The sequence below is a fragment of the Lepidochelys kempii genome, chromosome 2 (genome assembly GCF_965140285.1).
Source record: "Lepidochelys kempii isolate rLepKem1 chromosome 2, rLepKem1.hap1, whole genome shotgun sequence".
Lineage (NCBI taxonomy): Eukaryota > Metazoa > Chordata > Testudines > Cheloniidae > Lepidochelys > Lepidochelys kempii.
In genome coordinates this window covers 235,855,855-235,880,080 of record NC_136381.1, presented here as the reverse complement: position 1 = coordinate 235,880,080, position 24,226 = coordinate 235,855,855, and the positions used below count along the sequence as shown (strand labels likewise).

The 24,226-nt window shown below is 41.3% G+C and overlaps 1 protein-coding gene across 1 annotated transcript in view; it reads left to right on the top strand.

Annotated features, from left to right (window-relative positions):
• PRTFDC1 (phosphoribosyl transferase domain containing 1) overlaps window positions 1–23,856 on the top strand; it is a 67,083-nt gene extending 43,227 nt beyond the window's left edge. Inside the window, exons 4-9 of the mRNA XM_073329573.2 lie at window positions 13,615–13,680; window positions 16,710–16,727; window positions 19,676–19,758; window positions 20,200–20,246; window positions 22,634–22,710; window positions 23,397–23,856. Coding sequence (XP_073185674.1) covers window positions 13,615–13,680; window positions 16,710–16,727; window positions 19,676–19,758; window positions 20,200–20,246; window positions 22,634–22,710; window positions 23,397–23,444 — 339 coding nt within the window. The 3' untranslated portion in view covers window positions 23,445–23,856. The remainder of the gene's footprint in view (window positions 1–13,614; window positions 13,681–16,709; window positions 16,728–19,675; window positions 19,759–20,199; window positions 20,247–22,633; window positions 22,711–23,396) is intronic.
• The last annotated feature ends 370 nt before the right edge of the window (window positions 23,857–24,226 follow it).

The window sequence follows — 24,226 nt, the reverse complement described above, 5'->3', positions numbered from 1 at the left end:
GTGGTATGGCGTCTGCACAAGCAACTCAAGAAAAAAGGCGCGAAACGATTGTCTGCTGCTGCTTTCACAAAGGGAGGGAGGGAACAGGGGCCTGACGACATGTACCCAGAATCACCCGCGACAATGTTTTAGCCCCATCAGGCATTGGGATCTCAACCCAGAATTCCAGTGGGCAACGGAGACTGTGGGAACTGTGGGATAGCTACCCACAGTGCAACACTCCGGAAGTCGACGCTTGCCTCGGTACTGTGGAAGCACTCCGCTGAGTTAATGCACTTAATGCACTTAGAGCATTTTCTGTGGGGACACACACACTCGAATATATAAAACCGATTTCTAAAAAAACAACTTCTATAAATTTGACCTAATTTCTTAGTGTAGACATACCCTAGGACTCCTAAGTCTCTTACTTCCTCTTACCTTCACTTAAATTTAGTTTATATTACCACTGGGATAATATTAGACTTGCATGTTTACCCTTTGGTTTCTCTGCAATTCCACCAGATGAATTTTCTAAAGACATAACAAATCTCATTCTTTAACCCATTTATCTTCAGAATAAATGTTTGTAACCAGCCTGTTTCTCTCATTGTACAGAGACAGATGATGCAGTTGTGGATTTCACACTTTGATAATTTTTGGGAAGATTTTCCTTTGGGGCTCAAATTTTCCAGATTTGGTCTCTGCATAGAGGCAATTGTTTTTAAAATATGTATTTTTTTTTAAGATTGAAGAAAACTCCTTCAACCCTTTTTGAAGAGTTAGGAGGGGGGACTTATTTAAAGCATTATGAGATAGTTTTGCTGCTTCGTCCTTTTTTTTGTTTGGTTTGGTTTTTTTTGTTCAATGAACAACCTACAAACCTTGAATGTAAATCAGCCTTATTGAGGAATCCATCATTAGTTGAGGTTGGGACAAAAGTTAAAAAGTAAAATATCATAAGCAATTACAGTAAGAGGAAGCACTTGTGAGCATGCTCATTTGGTCTCTGCTAAGATTTTAGCAGAGCCTAGAAAAGGCTGTTAAGGCTAGTACACTTTTGGGTACTGCATTAATTTTAGTTACAAATTTTTTTGTTTTCAAAGCCCTTCAGGGAATTTAGCCACATCTCTCCCATTATTTTTAACTATAATTATAAATTGCTTTGAAAAAGATCAGTGAAAAGCTATACATAATTGGATATTTATGTACCAGTAAATTAAGATCACAAATAACCTATAAATCTTCAAATATCAAATACTACTAACAGGTCTGTGACTGCAAAATCACTGCTTCATCATCTGTCTCTACAGCGAAAAAAGGTTTCTTGTGAACATCTAGTCTTAAAATAGTTGGGAATAAGAATGAAATTTACTTTATCTTCATTAAACTCCTCCACATGCAATTCACCTAGAGGAAATCAAAACCTTGGGGTAAACATGCAAGCAAACTATCTTGTGGTGGAAGGGAAGTGTTGGGACAGTTTCTTCAAATCAGTGCTCTGGAGTTTGGTAATGAGAAAGTCGTTCATCTGTCTTCTCATGTGGCCCATATCAAGAGTAACAGAGTCATTTATATCCGTGATCAGTGGTCTTTGTGAAATACATTGGTGGTCTCTGTCCAGTTCTTACTGAACAAATGTTAGGTTTATAGAACACCCCATTGCAATAGCATTGACCACAGACAATAGCTGTGAATCTTAATGGAAAGGGAGAGGGTGAGGACTGAGTGAGCACGGAGACTGAACTCTCCTCTCTCCCTAGGGGTGGACTCATTAGGCCAGAATTAAGGCTTATTGGTGGTGTGCTGCTTGTGCTGTACCTACTGTGGGGATAAATGGAAGACCTCAGGGCTAGCTACCCTGCTGTGACTAAGATAAGTGACTTTTACTTTTCACTTCCCTGATCCTGGGGCCACCATGGAGCCATCCTGAACCCAGCATAATTTAGAACAGCCTTGCAGATGTTCTAAACTACATGCAGCTGTCTGAAGTCCCAAGAGGTAAGCAACAGACCACTGTGTTCCATTGACCCCCTGCTTTTCTCTGCAAACACCCCTTATGCCAGGAGATGGGGAGCAAAAGGCAAAAACCTCATTGGGGGAATCCTCAGCGTGGCAGATCTGCCAGATTTGCAACTGCTTTGCACTGCTGGAGACGCACAAAGCAAGTGGAATAGAGGTGACGATCTGGCCCTGCAATCTTCAAGGCAGTGCACAAATTAATTGACCTTTGAACAGAAAATATGAACTGTCCAGGTTACAGTAAAATGGGATGCAATAAAGTTATAATGCTTCCATTTTATAATGCAAATTTTCACTTGAACTGATTTGCTAGAGCTGTCTTTTTGTCATGATTAAAGTATCTTTCATTCTGCAAGTACAGTATTAATGTAATCCAGATTCCATTCATTTAATACAGACCAAAGATGTGTGCACTGCTTTGTGCAACTTTCTGGTGAGCAATGCTGTTTACAAGACATTTTCCTGAGACCACCCAACTCATTTCACTTGTAGCCTGCACTAGATCCAAGCACTGGTCTCTAGAGAAATAAAAGAAATGTAGTAATTCACGGCTCCACCCAGTTCAAAAGACATGACTTAATACAGAAGAAATTTAAAAGGCTGTACTGCCAGTCAGCATCGAAGTCAAACAAACTGTTAACTTGCAAACTCTGAGAAGTGAAGTGGTAATAGATATATTTTTGTTTCTTTCCCAAGGTCCTCTCAGCATCTCAGGACACACAGGGTTTTGTGTAAAATAAAAATGATAAATCAGTATTGAACAGATGAAAAAAGTTTAGAGTATAACCATGTCTTAATGTTCTACTGCTAATGTTCCTCTGTGTAGCCTTTTCTCCATTTCCTTATATTTCAGTAGTATTCATTTACGTGATTAGCAAATAACACTGAATCACTAGTTCAGTCTTTGTTTTGTTTTTGTTTTATTTTGGCCTACAGTCACATTAGTGCTATAACAAATTTGCTTTTCATTGAAGCCAGTTAAAATTTTGCTTGAGTAAAAACAGAGGGTCAGCTACAGTAATGAGGAACTAGGCCACATTGAGTGCAGTGAGGAGCAATACCACTCTGATGGCATTTGGGACTAAATGACTGGCTGCTGTACCCATCATTAGAGCTGGTTGGGAATTTTTAGACAAATCTTTTTTTTTTTTGGTTGAAAAATGCTAATTTGTCAAAACTGAAACTGCATGGGACAGGGTCAGGATCAATCAATTTCACCATTTGAAAAAATGTGTTTAAAAAAAAAAGTTTTGAAATTGTCAATATTAAATGAAAATTTCTGGTTTGAGACAATTTTTCATTTAGAAAATTAAGCTAATTAGACTGAAAAAGTTAAAAAATGAAAAAAGGTCTAAATTGAAACAAAGTGTTTCAAAATTATTGATGTGAAACATTTTGATTGACTCAAAATGGGGGGAAACGTTTTTTTCTGTTTGTGGATATTTTCAACTTTTCATCCTGATTTGAGATGGGAAAAAGTTTCAAACTCAGCTATTCATAGGATGGGAAAATTGTTTCCCATCCAGCTCTGAGAACTAGTGTGGAAATGGTACAGGGCCGTGGCCTCACCTCTAGACCATTCCCTGTAGGCTGCTCTTCAGACCCATTTGTGGGGTTCAGAAAAATGAAGAGGGTTCTTGCACCCTTTCTCCTTCAGTCCCTGCACATCCAAGCACAGGCCCTGAAAGATTAGCCCCTGTAAATGGCGAAGCGAGAAGTCCTCTTTTCTCTGAAATTTCAAGAATAGATTTAAGATTTTTCTGATTTTAGTTTTTGTATTTTGTAAGTGACAGGCTATTTTGCGGGGGGGGGTGTCTTGAAAGATGGCCAGAAGACAGTAAACAAGGGGTAATGAGAAATGGCAGTGATTTTGTGTTTAGAGGAGGTACCCTGAAGTACCATAGGGATAGGAAATGTCTTATTTAACCTCTTCATTAGTGCTCTGGAAAAGACAGTAAAGAGCATGTGCATGACATTCCCAGATGGTCCTATTTTGGGGAGGAGTTGTAAACCTCAATTAGAACATAGACATTATAGGAAGGTAGCTAGTGAGATTAAAAACATGGGCTGGAAATAACAAAATGAGATTCCAGTTGGAAAAAAATAAATTATAATTTGGAGTAAAGTAATCTGAAACATAGATATTAAATGGGATGAAGCAAAGCAATCTGGGAAGCAGCATGCTGAAAGAGGCCTAAATGTAAGAGTGGACACAAATTAGACATGACTTTGCAATGTGATAGGTCTGCTGAGAAAGACCAATTCAGTTTTGATGCTGCATAGACAAAGGCATCGTGTCATATAGCAGAGATTCTTTGTGGCCACCTGGCATACTGCGTTCAGATTTAAGCACCACTTTGCCAGAAAAAGTTGAATAGACTGGAGGAAGTTCAAAGAAGACCAGATATTGTGTGGGTTTGAGGGCAGGGTGGATTGATTTAAATCAAAACAATTTGAATCACCAATTTTAATCATGATTTAAATCAACAAACAGGCAACCTGGATTTAAATAATCAATTTTAATTGTGTTTTGCGTTTGTGCTTTTTAGTTATTTTCCTAAAAAAATTTGACTCATTGGTTGGTAACCATTCAAACATGATGATTTGCAACTAAATATAGCCTGTACACTAAATTTCTGTTGAATGATGTAATAGTTTTTTTCATCTGACATCTATGATTCTCTGAATTTTTGATGCTTAAGACTTAGTTCGATGTTAATTTAAGATTCCAAATCCAGAGAAGTCAGAAAATTTGGAAGTGAAATTCCTATGGTAACCATAACGCCATGGCTTTCTGTATGCATTATTATTATTACAAGTTTATATTATGCTGTGCAATGTCACTATTTGTCAAGTATTTGTATTAAAGTCTGAGTTAGCCATGTATGAGAAATATCTTTATCTTCAAGGTTTGTATAATAAATTATCAGATTTTTGTACTGAAATGGAATTTTCCTAACTGCTGGATGATATATAGATACTGATGCATGACTGTTTGTTTTTTCATGGTTATGCAGTTCTGTGCACCCAGATTGATTCTGGGTGTCTGAATTGCCTACTTACTGCATGGTAGTTCCCAATAGCCATACTGAATACTTAGTCTTGTATTCTGACATCAATTATCAGCTAATCAGAACACAGATTTACATAACTGTTTGCAGTTGTGTCACAATAGTTAGTGTTTGAAGATGCAGTTCTCTTTCTGATTGGCTACTGTAATCCCTGTACTCTGAATGGCTCTCGTGTTCAGACTTACCAAACTATTTGCCAGCAATGAATATGCTGCTCCAGCGTCTTCCTTTCGGCTGAAGCCAAAAATACCAATACGCAAAGGAAATAGTCCTGTGAAATTGCTGAAAGGGATTTTTTTTTTTTTTTTTTTTACGTTTAAAAGTCCAGTCTTTCATTAATCTCCCTCCTCCTGGGGATGTTTTTCTCCTTTTACTTCAACCCTGAAGCCAGAAAGGCTCTGTTCCCCACAACAGCCATTGTATATTTGTGTTTTATTTGGGAGAATCCCACCCTCTCTAGTTTAGAAACACAATGTAAAAATGTTGTAGTTATTCTGGTGAGATAGGTCTAATATGTGCTAGAAGTGGTTCTCTTACTTCTTAGGTTCCCATACTTGACTTCCAGTATGTAGGTTTTTCCATAAGGTGCTTCTATAGCATTTGGTGCCAAAACACCTGACCTGTAAGTACTGAAAGTAGCATTTTGCTGCTTCAAATCATAGCAATATATCTTTCTTATGCAGATTGCTTGTTTTATATTCCATCCATCTCCAAGGGTTCAAAATTTCCCAGGAACCTATTTGAAATTTTTTATGTTGTGTAGCATTGAAGAGGTTGTTGGAAGTTGTATGCCATACTGGAAGGATCATAAAAACAGGTATTGAAAGATTTAATCCAGATTGCTACTTTCTGTTCATATGGACATATTGTGATGTGAAATTTAAAACCTGCAAAAATTTCATATATAGTCTTTGTTCTTCTTCGAGTGCTTGCTCATGTCCATTCCATTGTACATGTGTGTGCTCGCCACACGCACCGGTGCTTGAAGTTTTTTCCTTAGGGGACCATAGGGATACCTTAGGTATCCATCGGGGACCTACTGTGGCGCCTGCACTGGTATAAGGGGCTCCGCTGGCTCCTCCCTCCCTCAGTTCCTTCTTACTGCCCGTGATGACGCTGGAACGTCTCCTTGCCTTTGCAAGCTTTCCTATCTCTACTGTACCTAGTAGTGAATTTGTTGTATATAGTTGTTTAAAGTTGTATAGTTAGTAGTTCCTTAAGTGTTGTTAGAAATAGTTAGTCCTGTATGGGACTTAGCCTTCAGACGGGGCCTGCCCCAGTCCCGAGCTTCAAACCTTGTGATTGTTACAAAAAACTTATGCCAGACAGTGATCCGCAGTGAAGTGTTTAGGGAAAAACCCACATGGGTGACAAGTGTCGCATTTGCAAGAGCTTCAGGCCGCAGACCAAGAAGGAGTGGGATGTTTGATACAGAGGACTCCTTATGGAGTTGGCCCTCACACCAGCCACGGACCCAACAAGATCGGACTCTGCTCCAAGCACCGCGGCCTCGATGTGGAGCGTGCCACTGGCACTGATCTCTGACCGGCACCGATCCACATCCCTGGTACTGGCTAAAAAGCAAAACCCAGAGGGGATGTTCTCCTATGTCTTGTAAATGGAAGGAGAGAGCCAAAGGAGAGCAGAGACCCACCAAATGGTGGCTAGGCTCCAACTCCCATTGAGCTGTCGAGCCCAATTCAAGTCCCTGCCACCACCCTGGGAAGCAGCAGAGGCACTCAACACCTGGCAGTGCCGTCCACACCAGAGGCCTTTCAGACCGCTAAGGACATGTTGTGCCTTCCGCTGCTGCCAAGCTGGCCACTGAGGTGCCCTATTCAAGGGGTAAACCTCCCCTGGCACCCTTCCGGTAGTCTCCATCAGTGTGGCACCGCTCCCCACCACAGGGGGTGCTCCACCAGCGCTCGCCTGAACAATGCCACCAGCCCCTGGACGTGGGTCTGCTTACCTTCCAGAGTTCCCAGCATCTGTCCCTGGACTCTAGACAGCATTCCTTGAGATCACGGCGACAATCACTGGCCGTCTGGCGCAGACCTGCAGAGGCATGGCACCAGTTCCCAGTGCCCAGAGCATCCAAGGCATTCTCCCAGTCCACAGCACCATTCCGGAGGGTCGAGACGCCGGTCCCTGGAGCCCCATCTCCGGATTGCCATTACAGATCACTACAGGCACCTTGTTGGTCTCCGAGACTGTGATCTTCTCGCTCCCATTCCCGCTCCTGGTCAACGAAGTGACACTGCTGTCTAAACATGAGGCGTCGATCACCGGGGTACCATCGCCAATCTGCCAAACACTGCCACCAGTCACTAGAGTCGCAGCACTGAGAGCCATCACCCCAATCAAGGTCCCCAAAGGAGGTCTGTGGACAGAGCCGACAGGATTGGTGTAGACAGGCAGCCTCAGTATCGTCCTGGTCCCCCAGACAAGTCTCACCCTCCTTGGACTAGGACAGCGAGAAGGAGAACCTGCCCACCGGAGGCGTTGGCATTCCCCTCTAGTGGCCCAGAGGGGACCTTGATCCCAGGGCCATGGCCGGCCCCCTGGCAACTATGGAACCCCTGGGAGTTTCCCCACCCATCACAGGGGCATTGGTCAGTCTCAGGGGCATCTGAAAGATGGTCAGCGACAGTCTCCTGCCCACCCCCTGGCTCGGACGTGGAGTCAGAACAGACTATCCAGGGACAGCCAGATTTGGCTGAGGCTCCCCTAGGCAGAAGCGGTGGAGTTGGCAGACCCACCTGTACCTGCCTCATCATCATCTTCGCCAGATGAGGCGATAGTGGGGCCCTCTCATATGGTCCCCAAGGATAATGCAAGGCCCACTAGGAGCTTTTGAATAGGGTGGCATCAAATGTGGGGCTGGAAGCCAAGGAACTGGCGGAGCCCACGGACTCCCTGTTCGATGTGCTAAGTGCAGCAGCCCCCTCCAAGATGGCATTGCCAGCACACGAGGGAGTGGTGAAAATTTTACTAAGGCCCTGTGGCAGACACCCTCCTCCCTGCCTCCCATCTCTAAGTGGGCGGAAAGAAAATACTATGTCCCTGCCAAGGTGTTTGAGTATCTTTATAGCCACCCTCTCCCAAGCTCACTGGTTGTGTTGGCAGCCAACGAGCATGATAGACAGGGCCAACCGGGATAGATACCTAAGAATAAGGACACAAAGAGGTTCGATCTCTTTGGTAGAAAGATTTATTCTACGTACAGCCTCTAGCTGAGAGTGGCCAACCATCAGGCCTTACTTGGCCGTTTTAACTTTAATATCTGGCAATCCATGGCCAACTTTGTGGACTCAATGCCAGAGGCTCAGAAAGGAATGCTCAATGGCTATCCTCAATGAGGGCAGAACTGTGGCCTGGATCATGCTTTCAGCCATTTCTATAAGGTGTGTGTCCTGATTGCAGTCGTCGGGCCTGTCGGTGGAGGTTCAGCAATCCATTCAAGACCTCCCATTCAATGGCCTCGCACTGTTTTCAGAACAGACAGACCGTATTGAGACGTTGTGAGCCACTTGTCAAGCTCTGGGCCTGTTGATAAATAAACAAAAATCGAAGTTGATCCTGGTCCAATGGATAGAATTTATCGGAGTGATACTCTACTCTACTCAATCCAGAGCATTCCTGCCAGAGGCCAGGTTCAGAGCAATGTCAGATCTGATTGCCAGCGTCACTGCCCACCTGCTCACCACTGCCCAGGTCTGTCTCAGATTATTGGGGCACATGGCAGCATGCACGTACTTTGTCCGACATGTGAGACTCAGACTACGCCCCCTCCAGATGTGCCTGACATCGGTCTACTCCCTGGCCAGACATCACCTAGACAAGGTCATCATGATCCCGCCATGGGTACTTACCTCCCTGCAGTGGTGGTCTGACCCGATTCTGGTGTTGGAAGGTGTGCTGTTCTCAAGCCTGCAACCCACAGTCTCCCTGATTTCAGATGCGGCTGACCTCGGTTTGGGAGTGCATCTCAGTATACTGCAAACTCAAGGGTTATGGTCTCAAGAGGAGCTCACACTTCATATAAATGTCAGGGAGCTCAGAGCCATCTGTCTGGCTTGTGGAGTCTTCCTTCCCCAACTGTCCAGTAGGATGGTGCAGGTGTTGACAGACAACCTGGCCTCCATGTTGTGTGTCAACAGATGGGGGGAGCTCGTTTGTCGACTCTGTGCCAGGAGGCCCTCTGTCAGCATGTAATCACCCTGGAAGCCTCGCACCTCCCCGGTGTCCAGAACATGCTGGCGGATCGCCTCAGCAGGTCCTTCTTCTCTCGCCACAAGTCGTCCCTCCACTCAGAGGTCGTCAGAATGCTCTTCCGGCAGTGGGGAGCTCCCCGAGTGGACCTCTTTGCCACCAGACAGAACAGAAAGTGTCATCAGTTCTGCTCTCTCCAGTGCCTCAGCTGAGGCTCACTTTCGTTGCCTTTCTCCTGTCCATGGTCAGGAGACCTGATGAATACCTTCCCACCAATTCTGCTCATCAGCAAAGCCCTCTCAAAAATCAAGAGGGATGAGGAACAGGTCATTATGATCGCCCCAGCATGGCCTCGCCAGCATTGGTTTGGCATGCTCATGGACCTGCTCATAACAATCCTGTGGCCATTTTCCCAGCCACCCAGACCTACTCTCGCAGGATCACGATTGGTTTCTGCACCCGAACCTTGCCCCTCTCCACCTCACAGGTTGGATGCTGCATGGCTGAATCAAGAGGAACAAACCTGCTCTAGTCAGGTACAGCAGGTTTTCTTGGAGAGCAGAAAGCCCTCCACCAGAGCAACTTACCTGGCAAAACAAAAGCATTTCTTCTGCTGGGCATCGGAGCACAATATCCCCCCGACCCAGTCATCTCTGCAGTCCATTCTGGATTATTTGTTTCACTTAAAGCACCAGGGCCTCGCCTTCTCTTTGATCAAGGTGCACCTGGCAGCCATATTGGCCTTCCATTCTCGCATCCAGGGTAGATCAGTATTCTCGCATGAGATGTCGATCAGGTTCCTGAAAGGCCTTAAAAGACTCTTTCTTTCCTCTGATCCGGGACTCGGTTCCCCAGTGGGACCTCAACCTGGTCCTCTCCAGGCTCACGGGTCCACCCGTTGAGCCTATGGCTTTTTGTTCCCTTCCCACTTGTTGTTGTGGAAGGTTGCATTCATCATAGCTATTACCTTGGCGAGACGTGTCTCCGAGATTAAAGCCCTCACTTCGGAGCCCCCATACATGGTATACTACAAGGACAAGGTCCAGCTGCAGCCCCATTCGGCCTTCCTGCCAAAGGTGGTATTGCACTTCCATGTCAACCAGGATATCTTCTTCCCAGCGTTTTGTCCAATGCCGCACACAACCAATGAGGAGAGGTGGCTGCACACTCTAGATGTCAGGCGTGCCATTGCTTTCTACCTGGAGCGCACCAAGCCCTTCCACAGATCGACCCAGCTCTTCATCGCGATAGCTGACAGGACAAAGGGTCTTCCAGTGTCCTCTCAGAGGATTTCGAATTGGATCACCACCTGCATCTGTACTTGTTACGAGTTGGCGCAGGCTGTGCCACCACCGATAGCGAAGGCTCACGCGACAAGGGCACAGGCGTCTTTGGCTGCCTTCCTGGAGCATGTCCCTGTCCAGGACAGCTGCAGGGCCATGGCATGGTCTTCAGTACACACGTTCACGATGCATTACGCCATCACTCAGCATGCCAGAGAAGATGCTGGCTTCGGCAGAGCTATATTGCAATCAACATGTTGATGAACTCCTATGTGCCTCTGGTGGTACTGCTTGTGAGTCATCTACAATGGAATGGACATAAGCAAGCAGTCAAAGAAGAAAAGAGGATTACCTTTCATAACTGTTTTTGTTCGAGATATGTTGCTCATGTCCATTCTATGATCTGCCCTCCTTCTGCTCTGTCGGAATTCCAGCAAGAAGGAACTGAGGTGGGGAGCCGGCAGTATGCCTTGTACTGGTGCATATGCTCACCACTCCAGAGGCACCGGAGCCGGTCCCCTACAGATCCCACTGAGGGAAAAACTTCCAGCACCAGTGCTTGTAGCAAGCACATATACCTACAATGGAACGGACATGAGCAACACATCTCAAAGAACTCGAGTTACGAAAGGTAACCATCTTTTTCAGTAATCAAGTCCTTAGTAGTGTGCAGATAGGACTCCAAAATATCTTCCGTGTTTTCATTTAATTTTCAGATGAGCAGTTTGTTTACATTAAGTTTTCCAGAAAAGTTGTATAGTGTATTACAAGGCTTTCTCAGCTTTTGCAACCAGAAGAGTGATTAAATTTCCAATTACAATTCTAGTTCATTTCAGATATTTTCAATGTCTTTGCCTTATATAGCTGTTTCAACCAGTTCACTTGATTTTTAAGGGCTAATCTATTTTGCTCTAGGCCAAATAGTTTATTATTTGTTTTTGATGATTTTTTCATATGAAGAACTTATAGAAAAACACATTCTATATCTTTTCCATTTTGTGTTTAGTATTAAAAAAAATTCCTTAGGACGCATGTTTTTTTTTTTACTTTGTTTTTTAAGAAAAAAGCACTGAACTTTTTTATTTAAAAATGTAAGGGGTGCAATCCTCTCCCCACTTTGTCCCTGTTTCTCTGGGTAAAGGGGCTGGAGCAGCATAAAGGGGATCTTAAAAGCCCCCAATCCAGCTGGGGAGAATTTTCCCAGCATAGGAACTGCAAAGACGGCTGTAAGACTGTCTTCTGAGGGCCCTCTTTTACATGTCCTGATGTAGGGGTGAGGCTGTGGGTGAGAAGGCTGTCTTGTGGGTGGGACTGCAGCATGTAGCACTATGGAGTGTTTAGAAAACATTGTTATCCATAAGGTAGTCTAGGAAGGCTGCTGTTATTTAGATAGGCACTTAGTCTGAATTATGCCAGCCTAAGATCAGGAGGGTGCAAAAGTGGGTTGAAGCTATCATAGCTCCTCTCCACCTGCACTGCAAGAAATACCTCTCTTTGAGGTGCACCACAGAATCTCACACAAGGCATATAATGGTTATAAGGTTAAGTGGAATATATCCATATTGTTGATGGTGAAGAACTGCAGATAAGGGATGTGTTGCACTAATTTATAACATAAAGTCTCTCTAGTAAACTCCAGCTGAGGATATCGGATGAGTATCCTGCAATCTTTGTACCCAGTACTTTTGAAAAACAGGACACCTATACAGGTGTTTAATTATGGACTTAGAAACCGAATTGGAGGCACCAATTTTTAAAATCATGGTCATGTGATTTTAACAAGTTAAATTTTTTTAAAGGAAATAGTTTTCTTTTTAAAAGTTGATAAAATATAAGAAAAATGTTCAAAAGTTGCACATTTTGTAATTTTTTCATAGCTGTACAGTTTTCTGATGTTACTAATAAATTAGGTCACGTTAAGAAAATACTGGTTCTGCAGCTGTTTCTTAAAGTTAGATTAAAATTATAAAATTATACAGTATTAGCTTAGTGCCTGTACTGACTTGGCAAAAACTCTATCAATTATTTTTATTTCTTACCTATTCTCTTTCTTTAATTGGGAAGAGTGTACTTCCTCAGCAGGCCTAGAATTACTTTTTTGTTTTTGGTTTGTTTTTTTACTTTAATCTGTGTTACTCATTTAAGACATCTGTGCACTTCCATCAAAAATTAATTTTCTGTCCTGATTGTGTGGTCCAGTCCTTTACTACTGATATTAAAGGGTTTTGACTACAGCTTCTTGGAAAATTTTCAATCTGAATGATTTTCTGATGAAAAATGCAATTTCCGCAAAAATCAAAATTTACCATGGTATAATCAAAATGAAATATTTTGTTTCAGGTCAGTTTGACCCGAATTAGAATATTCATTTTATTGAATTGACCTGACACATTTCATTTGAATCCATTAAAAAAAGATTAAATTGTATTTCCCTATATGTGAGATTAAGACACATGTAGACAGGGATGTCTGTAAAATCAATACATCCTTTTATTTTTCAAAATAAATTAAGTGCATTGGTTCTTAAATAGGCTAGAACTCATCACCAGTAACACCTATAGGTGCGTTCTATCTATATCCATAGTGATTCTGCTAATAAGAAAATGCACTACAGGTGTTTATCAAGTGATGATGTTCTCCTGGTTTTTTCCCTTTTCTTATTGTAAGAGGTGCATGTGGCACATTAAGGGCAAAGATACTGTTCCACACCAGTCAGAATAAGAAAGAATGAACAGGGGAACATCACTTCTCTGGAAAAAAAAATTAAATACCCTTAATATTTGTATATATTGGTGAGAGCAGAAATATAAATAATCTCACATGCAGATAGAGACAAGTTGAGAAAAAAATCTATTAAGGAGAAGATTGTCAGGCCAAAAGAGACAAGCTTATAGAATGATTCTGCCATATACTAGTACTAAGACTTGACATAAAAATAATGGTAATTGGAATTATAGGAGCCAAAGAATCCAAAACTGTTTATTTTTTTCTGTTCTAACACTTACTTTTAAATTGTATTTAATGATGTATTGTCTTTCTTCTTTCAGAATGATCAGTCTACACAAGATATGCAGATAATAGGAGGAGATGATCTTTCAAAGCTGACTGGAAAGGTTTGTTAATTTTAAATAGAAAACTAAGTAGTACATCAACTAAGAAGCTGTTGGAAAAAGGGGTCTGATTCTATATGGAAGAAGAACACAATCTGTATTAGCTGTACATTTGGAAATGTAACACTTTTATAGTTTAACCAATTCATTTAAATGAATGTAGTTTTATTTCATTTCTTTTTGTAAATAAGGAACAAAGTTCTGTCCTGTTATGTCTCTGTAACTCCATTACGTGTAATGGGATTGCAGGGGTATAACTGGGGCAGAATGTAGCCCATATTGAAGATTCTAATATTTTGTTGAATTGTAAAAAATTTAATTGTGGGAATTGTAAGTTAGGATATTTTATTTCCAGTATTTGGCAATCTGAAGAGCATTCTGTAAGACTGAGTTTCCTTTTCCACTATGGCTGAACATACTGATGATGAAAGAGAAATAGAGATTTGATTCATTGAAAAGACTGTTTTGATCCAAGCATAGCTATTCAAAGCAGTACTTAAAGAGGAAGGAAGAATGATTTCATTACGCAGATGGTCTATGTGGAAAATAGGCAGAAAAGTAAGCTTAACTGTGCATTAACACAATATAATACCCATTTTGTTATTTACACTAAAAAGGCAGTTATTCTTGTATTAATTGGTGTTGTATAACATCAGTTTCCTCTGCAAAACAGATTAAAATGTGGCATTAATACGATCATTCATTTTGTTGCTGTCCTATTTCATACTGAGAAAAGGGAGTAGAAAACCATTAAAATAATACATTAATATTAAGTAGATTTTGGTGGAACTAGAACTTGAATGACAAAGTACTATATTCTAAGATATTTTAATAGCAGATATGTCCTCAGTTTGCACTCACAATTCCAACTGGTGGGAATTGTTCTCCAAATCAAGCCCTAAGTGTTAGTCATGTTCGTGCCAAACATTATTTCATTTAGCACTTTCCAGTTAATCCAGCATTAGAGATGCAGTTTTTCTGAGTGACCGTTTTGAGTGAGCGTGTGTGTGTGTGTGTCTCTCCCCCTCTCCCACCCTCCCCGTTACAGGTGAGGCTGGTAGGTTGCCTGACCCTTCCCATTTTAAGACCCTATTTTCAATTACTTATAACTTTGTACAAATTTTAACCATTCAGGCTGAAATTGTTCATGCTGAGAGAAACTTGGAGTGTGGAGGTGAAATTAAAACTCAGTGAGCCCAAAGTCGGAGAAAATGATTGGCTGTGCCAGGAGATAGGAATTGGGATGAGAGGCCTGAGGAGTGGAGACTGGGACTGGGTAGGCAATGAGAATGGGACTAGGACAAGGAGCTAAGAATGGAGAAGAGACAAGACTGGGACAAGGATGAGGCAGAAGGGGTCATGTTTTGAAGAAATGAGCAGACGAATCTGTGTCTACTAGAGCACACTCATTTACAGAGCGCCACACCCCCACTTGGTTCCCGGCCAGTGGGAGTGTGGAGCCAGTGCTCGGGACAGCACACGGAGCCCCGTGGCCCCCCACCTAGGAGCCAGACCTGCTGCTGGCCGCTTCAGGGGCACAGCGCAGTGTCAGAACAGGTAGGGACTAGCATGCCTTACCCGGGCAGCACTGCTGACGGGACTTTTAACGGCCCGGTCGGCGGTGCTGACCAGAGCCACTGCAACCCAGTGCCTTACATTCCGTGACCGAGTAGTGGGTTGAGATCCACCGTTTGAAAACCACTGGCTTAGCCAATACTCAGGGTCTTACAGGTTGTTTCCATTAGGTGTAGAAATTGATAATAAAATTGTGTATTTTTTATACAGTGTTGTTTATTTACAGAGTATATACACTAAATCCTGTTTCCCTGAAAGCAGTAAGAAATCTAACAATAGGAGTTAGTTTCTCTGCTCACAGTTAGAAGCCTATTACTAACCAGCACTCTGCCAAAAAAAATTCCCTATTCACTCTTTCAGAGCAATATTATCAAGTGCTTTTCTTGCCTCTTTAGCTTTTCTGCTGCCTTCTTTGTCGGCTTCTGCTGGCAGACACACCGATGCAATCAAATCAGTTCCCCCCCATACACATTATCAGACTCCCAGGAAAACCCTTAATCTACATGGTCCAGCCACCCAAGCTTGCATGCAATTTATTCCTTAGGCAGTGGTTTTCCATTGTTTCAGCTATCACTAAAGAAATGGGCATTTAAGTATTCCCTCATTTAGCTTAAATGCAAGATGACCATCATGCCCAACAGCCTCATGCCAACCCCCAGCATAACAATAATGCATATCTGAAAGGGGGCAGAATTAAAGTTGCTAGCATTAAGGTTGCCTGTGCATTTCTTAACTCTTGGGTACTTGACTTTTCAACCTTAACAATGTTCTTTTAACATAGTTTTTATGTGTATTATGTATATATGATGTATCAATTTAGATATAAAATATAGCATCTCTGATATTTCTTAAAGAACAAGCTTTCGTAATCCATATTTCTGTCACCTCCGTTACAAGACACTTATAAACCTGAGTGACCTCAGGTGACATGATTATATAAAGGTTGACATTTCTGAGGACAAATGTTATGTGCCTTTAAAAAAAAAAAAGATTAAAGCAAATTTTTTTTATGTTTAGGAGACTGGAAGCTTTCAACGACTAATTTCTCACTAGTACATAGTATTCAGAATATTTATCTTTGGCTATATTATGAACAGCCTACTACAGCTTTTGAGCACAATACTCCCAGTTGAATCTCTCCCATCTAATTGCACTACCTGCTGCTATACCCCTTCGTGCGTAGATGACGAGCTCTGCTGCCTGTCACACAGTTGGGGAGGGCAATAGCCTGTGAATGCTGTGCCTGCAATTGGGGCTGTCTCTTATTCAGGCCATAAAATAATACGGAGGCTGTTTCTGCCCCAACCTGTTGCACAGCTGCACAAGGGCCCTAATTTAGCTTTAACGTTTATTTTTTATAAATGCTTATTTATTTTAATTAGCATGTATTATGATTCATTTTGCATTACTTCTTGTATACAATCCTGTATAACTGAGTTTCTTTTGTTTTGTTTCAGAGTGTGTTAATTGTGGAGGTAAAGTGGCTAGTCATATAATATTATACATAGATAATAAAGTCCTAAAATACTGTCAGTGGTAATGTTCACCCTTCACGATGTGGGAGGGCAATAAAGAAAGGAAGCATTTTATTTGGGTGTTGACCCCTCCACCACCTCGGATAGGCTTACTGATGACACCATATTTGTGCTGCTCTCACGGGTTAGTGCAGGATCCAGTCTCTTGTGCCCAGGAAACTTCCTGGCTGCATCACCTGCTCTTTTTTGATTGATGTCCTCACAAATTGCTGCTTTCTTCTGCTAGTGGTTCAGTAGTTTGGGGGACAGTAGAGGCTGTCCTAAGCTCCCTGATTGCATGGCTTTGGGATGGAACTGGTAAAATGATATGGTCCTGGATATCCCTCACGGCTTCAATGCTGTGTATGGCTTGTTCACAGACTGGTTCAGACTGTCTTTCTTTGAAGTGACCATGACTGATTATCAGCTCTGTTCATTCTGGAGTGTTCCATCATGCCAGCACTTCAAAGGAAAGTGGCTAGCTTGAAGCAGTGATCTTGAGAGAGAGAGGTGGTGGAAAGCAGATATCAGCTGGAAGGAACTTCAAAAGCTCTGTCTGTATCTGTAGTTATCTTTAAATGTAGCATATACGTTACAGGGAAGAAAGCCACATAGGCCATATTTGTAAACACATCCGTATGTGATTAGCATACCAGCTAAGGCTGCCCATGAGGGGAAGAGTTATGAGGGTAAGCAGCATGGAAGGTGACATGAGGGAATTTAATAGTGGGCAGGATTTTGAATTTGTCAGTGTGAAAGGAAAAATCAAAAAGTAAAGAGATCCATTGATTGTATGAATAATAAAGCAGGATCCTTGGTATTGTGTAGCACTTGTTTCTTCAACAGTGATTATACAGTCCCCCCGATACTAGGGAACCCCACATGGCCAGGCTTGGCATTGCGGCTATCTCACTGTGTTAACACTCCCTGCCAACAGTCATCCAGTGCTGTGGTGGTATCTTTCTTAATAACCCATCCAGTCAGCCCGGTCTCAGTCTTTGGTCCTCCCCATCCGGGGTCTCAGTTGTCCAAAACTAAAAGTCCAAAAATGTCTTAACACAACAGAGACTTCCACTTTCTCTGGGGCAGCAAGTTCTATCAGGGTTTCTCCCAGGCCTTCCTGCCTGGAGCACTTTCCCCTGCTGACTTTGGGCCACTTCCTGCTCTGAGCTTCCTGCCTTTATAGGAACCTCCCTCCAGCTCTTTCCCCCTCTGGGCTTTATCGCTACTTAACCGTGGGTCCTTTTTACACAAGAATTGCCTGATTCTTCTCAGGTGAGGCCCGTTCTGTAATCGGGTTGGTTTAGCCCCACACTTTCCTAAAGGATAAAAAAAATCTACAGCAAATTATATTAAAATGGGTAGATATTGTACATCATGATTTTGGAATGGCTTTCGACTCAGTCCCACATGACCATCTCATAAGCAAACTAGGGAAATATGGTCTAGATGAATTTACTATAAGGAGAGTAGATAACTGGTTGAAAAACTATACTCAAAGAGCAGTTATCACTGGTTCATTGTCAAACTGGGAGGATGTATTAAGTGGGATCCGACAGGAGTCTGCCCTTGGTCTGGTAGTATTGAATATTAACTTTAATGACTTGGAGTGGAGAGTATGCATATAAAATTTGTGTATGACACCAAGCTGGGAGGAGTTGCAAGCACTTTGGGGGATGGGATTAGAATTTAAAACAACTTTGACAAATTGGAGAATTGGTCTGAAATTAGCATGATGAAATTCAATAAAGTAAAAAGTATTTAACTTAGGAATGAAAAATAAAATACATAGATACGAAATGGGGAATAATTGGTTATCTGGTAGCACTGCAGAAAAGGATCTGGGTGTTATAGTGGATCACAAATTGCCTATGAACCAATAATGTGATGCAGTTGTGAAAAGGGGTTCTTATTCTAGGATGTCTTATCAAGAGTGTCCTATGTAAAACATGGAAGGTAGCTGTCCCGCTGTACTTGACACTGGTGATGCCTCAGCTGGAGTACTATGTCCAATTCTGGGCACCACAGTTTAAAAAAGATGTGAACAAATTGGAGAGAGTCCAGAGGAGAGCTACAAAAAAAAAGATAAAAGGTGTAGAAAAGCTGAGCTATGAGGAAAGGTTAAAAAAAAAAGGCATGTTTAGTCTTATGAAAAAAGACTAATGTGGAACTTGAAATAGTCTTCAAATATATTAAGAATTGTTATAAAGAGGATGGTGATTCATTGTTATCCATATCCACTGAAGGTAGGACAAGGCATAAAGGGCTTAATCTCTAGCAAGGGAGTTTTAGGTTAGATATTAGGAAAAACTTTCTAACTATAAAAGTAGTAAAACTCTGCAATAGGCTTCCAAGGAAGGCTGTGGAATCTCCATCATTGGAAGTTTTTAAGAACGGATTAGACCAACAACTTTCAGAGAAGGTCTAGGTATTTTTGGTCCTGTCTTAGAGCTGGACTAGATAACCTCTTGATGTCCCTTCAAACCCTACATTTCTATGATTACATGAGAAAATGCTTCTTAAGGCTAAATTTTGTCCTTGGATGCACAAGTGCTGAGATACTATGATCATGGGCTTGATATAAGAAATCTGATGGTTATGTGTATGCAGTGCCCACTGAAGTCAGCAGAATCCCCACTAGTGCATCCAAGGGCAGAATTTAGCAGAAAGCAGGCAATCCTCCAACCGGTTTGTATTTCTCTTGAATTGTATCCAAGTGGGGAGGGTGCCTCGTTCAAAGAATTGAACCGCTTCTCCAACTTTTTCCGGATATTACTTCCGGTACATTAGGGGAAGAAAACAAAACCATAATTTCCCCAGAAATAAAAATATGAAAGAGTTCTAATTTTACTCAAGTTTCCTGTTCCATGATTATTTTTTCCTTAATATATTTTTCATGTTTTGCAAAGGATATTATTGGAACTGGGAGGACTATGAAGGCTCTGCTTAATAACATAGAAAAATACAAGCCAAAGATGATTAAGGTGGCAAGGTGAGTAAAATATTCACAGAAGTCATGTTTAACTATTAAAAGAAAATAAATGGTTACTCTAATGGTGGCACAACATGATTTCCTGTGGAGGATCAAGTCTGATTTAATCGTGTTGCACTACACTATCTTTCTGGGAGCTCTACAGAGACAGCTGTCTGAGTCACTAAGATGGGGGTGGAGAAGAGGAGAAGAAATCCTTTTGTACTGTTTTGCAGTTAACCCATTAGCTATTTAAAGAGTGATGGCACTGATGGACTTTGTAGGGAAGCATGCATCTCTTCTCTGCTAGGAGGACATTGATATTCTAGAGAGGAGAAGCAGAAATGGAGTGGGAATCCTTACCGTTCTGAGATATTTGGAGAAAATGAATATATTTTTTGATGTAAGTTCTCCAGACAAATCCAACTTTTTATATTAAAAAATCTTTTTTTTTAATGATAGTTTGTTGGTGAAAAGAACATCCCAACCTGATGGGTACAGACCTGACTGTAAGTGCTCTTGTGAGAATTTTCTTTACATCATGATCCAATAATCTAACACAGCTCTAACAGTAGCATTGTATGCTATTCTACCACCACTGTGCAGGGTTTTAGCTTCTGCAGTGAGTAATCTCCTGGCCAGTGAGACTAGGGACTGCATAGTCATGATAGAGACTGCTGCAGTTTGGAAGGACTGACCTCATTAGTATACCCTGGCTACTAACACCCTAAACAGTTTTTTTTAGTCTTGTGTTCCCTGCTGAAAACTTTACGAGAAAATCATTAATTTACCTATGACAAGCAAGTGCTTTCCCTTCTATCTTTGGTAACAGTGTGGGTTAGCAAGTCCTTTTCTTCCCACCCCACATTATGTCCTTAAAAGAGCCACCAGTTTCCTTCTAAACGGAAAGTTATGTCTTTTGTAGCATCGTTATTTGCAAGCTGTTGAGTTTGATGACAATAACAAAACAATTTTGTTAAAACAAGTATCCTTATTTAAAGCTTAGTTTGTTTATTTGATAGACAGTGATAATTATAAGTAACCTACCAAAAAAGCACATGATTTCCTTTTTTTCTTTCTCTGATCATTTGTCTGCCGTTTGCTGCTCTGCTGTCAGTCAGCATGCACTTCTTTGAAATGCTGATACCACACTATGAATAATAAGGTCGATCAGGGGGAAGATGATAGGGGAGGAACCAAGCTACTACCATGATAGTAGGTTCGTTAGAGTAAAGGACACAATGAATAATAGGCATGTGAGCTAAAATTTGAGGGAGCTGGATCTGCATGGGGAAGACCCACCAGCACTTGCTACTGAGGAGGAGAGTAGGTGTCTGTTTATTCGGGAAAAGGAGAAGAAAGGGGGTCTGCCTGCACTAGGTAGATGGTGAAATGAAGAGATCTTGCAAAGAGGGTAGGTGAGTGTCTTGAGGAAGTGTGACACTGTCCATGGGAGGATATTTGTTTGGAATTTGGGGGAGAGGGAGGCTATTGTGGGGTGAAATATGCTTGGAGGTCTGGCATGGACTGCACTAGGGAGAATGCATGTCTGCTGTGACCTGTGTTTCTAGCATAGTATCCTGGTCTATGACCAAGTCATTCCACCCTGAGGCTCTTTCTATACATCATTTTGGTTTCTTGACTCTCTTTTGATGTATGAAATTTGGGCCGTGATATTAAGTATATATTTCATGGGACCCACTATGGTTAAATATGTAAGTAAAATATAATCTTCAATAAGACACTTGCTTAGGGAACAACTTAAACACGTATTTTAACATATTGTTAAAAAAAGGTATGTGCATATGACAAACTTCAAGTAAAAAGTAACAAGAAGCAGATATGATTTGTTCTCTTATTAATTTGTACTGCTGGAGAACTAACCCCAAGAGTACAAAATATTTGGGGTCACTGTCTCCTTAAATCTTCCCTAGTGCTTGTGCTTCCAGTTGTGCTTCCAGTTAGCTGTATTTGCTCTTCCAGAGGTAGTTTATCCACAGACATTAATAGGTGCAAACCCTCTTGTTTGTGTGTATGTAACATTTGTATGCCCACCTGTTTGTGTGTCTTGAAGATTCTGGCCTTGTTTTTTATATTGTGAGCAATTTGGAGCAGGGTCTAGATCTTCCTGTATGGGGCTGATCCTGTACTAAACGCCACACGTACAAAGACTTACACTTGCATTTAGCTTTCAGCATGTGAATAGTCTCATTCACTTAATGTGTCTATTCACATACTTAAATTTAGGCATGTGCTTTACTCGTTGCAGGACGGGGTCTTAGTTTATACAGCACCTGGCACTTAGTTTATACAGCACCTGGCACATTTTTGATGCTATTGTAATATAATAATATTTGCTGTTCCCAAAAGAGAATACATAGACCCATATATAGGGCTATAAATTATTACCTATGAATTATTCACTAAAAAGAATCTTTCTTTGTTTCCTCTGTAATGAAGTATAGATTGGCTTTACACATTCATGCTTAAGAAGCTGCAACCCAACTTGGGCAGAACTTTTCTGCCTTGATTCTGGCTCCTTCCACACCTGGAACCACAGAGAGATATCTTAGGGCAAGATAATAGGGCTACAAAATTGCAGTGTATTATGCCACTGATTTGACAACTGCCCCTGTGTATCATCTCCTCCCGCCCGTTGGCACAGATCATTCGTGCTCCAGACCCAAATAATCTGTGGCATGGGGCCACAACTGACCAGAATTAAATCTCACATAAGTAATAATGATTTGTACTTCTCTAAGGGCCAAAAGTTAACATAGCCAGAATTTGGCTCTGTATGTATACGTTTTCTTATTAAGAGAACTAGTACATTAAGTAGCTTTATTGTTTGTTTAATGGATATTTACTTTTATACTATTTATTTTTCCCCATATAGATTATGGATTTGAAATTCCAAATTTATTTGTGGTAGGTTATGCCTTAGACTACAACGAGCACTTCAGAGATCTAAATGTAAGTGTTTTCAGCTATAAACAAGATATATTTTTCAGTTTGTTGGAGCCTTGAAGAGCCTGTTATTTTCCTCTCCCTTGAGGCTTTATGTTATGGCCATGGTCCTTCCAGCAGAAGAGCACTAAATAGAACTCCCTTTAGAACCTCAGACACCATTCCTAGAGGAGTCATTGTTTATCATTGTGAGCAATTCTTTCCTCCCCCTTCTCTTGAGATCTCTTCCCCCCACCTCCCAAGAGCTGAATGAGTCACTTCTGCCACACTACCATCTTCTGTGAGCCTGAAGAGTGACGTCTTGACTATACTAGGATTTTTCAGATCTGTAATTCCCAATAAGTGAAGCTCAAACAGTGGAAGATGTAATGTAGATACGGCTCGGATAGCTGAGGTGTTTTACTACTGTGTCTTCTATCCCTGTTCTCAGTGAATCAGTGATAAGAGGCCTGAGACTTGTCTAGCACCTCTACTGGTACTACCAGTAGTGGAGCTTCACCAGTTGGGAATTAGTCCAAAAATTCCTAGTGTAAACACAGCCTGAGAAATTGGGATCATGACTCAAATCTAGGTCTCTAAAGTGCAGAGTACTAATCACTAGACCATTTAGCTGGTCAAAATCAAATATATTTCTGATTAAAGACAATTCAATAATTAATTATACTGTTGCAATCTGTGTTGTGTTGTTTCAGCACATATGTGTTATCAATGACAACGGCAAAGGAAAATACAAAGTCTGAAGTAGTAGCATCCTAGCCTGAAGATCTGTAAATTCAGTGAACTAGAAATTGGACTACAATCCTTGAAACGTCTCCCTGAAAACTAATTTAGTAGACTTATGTTTCTTTCATCTCAGTATAAAAAGTGGTTTCCTCTAAGGATATTGACTTTGGTATTCAAAAGTGAGTGCTCTTCTCTAAATATGAAGCATTGGGCTTTTAAATTACAACATACTGTGTCTTGTGACTAATAACTTATCTTCCTACAAACTTGTGAATACACCTTTTCTACATTTAGTCAGTCACACTAAATCATTTGTCATTTTTACAGTTTGTATACCTTGGAATGTCATATACAGTTGCTCAGCCATAACTTTACATTGTGTTTTAAATTTGATTTTGTAATGCTGCAAAAATGTATTAACCAGAAAGTTCAGCATCACTTTAGTTCAAATAAAATCCAACTCTAATGTTCAGTTTTAATTCATACACTGTTAGGTTTCAAATGAGTTTGTGTATTTCTGACAGACCACTATTATCTGCTCCATTAGAATATTTTGAACTACAGTGTACACTGAATCTTAATGATGTTATGAAATAAACCTTTAGAGGACACTCTCTTGATTTGAACTTTCGAGATGTGGTGATAATGGTGTGTCATATATGTATGGATGTACTCAACTGTGTTTAATATACTGAATTTTAATTGAAAGAAAACAATGGTGGTGAGGCTTCAGTTTCTAAACTGCATCCTTTTATTTGTATGGGACATAAGTCACAGAATTAACAATGTTTTCAAGGGC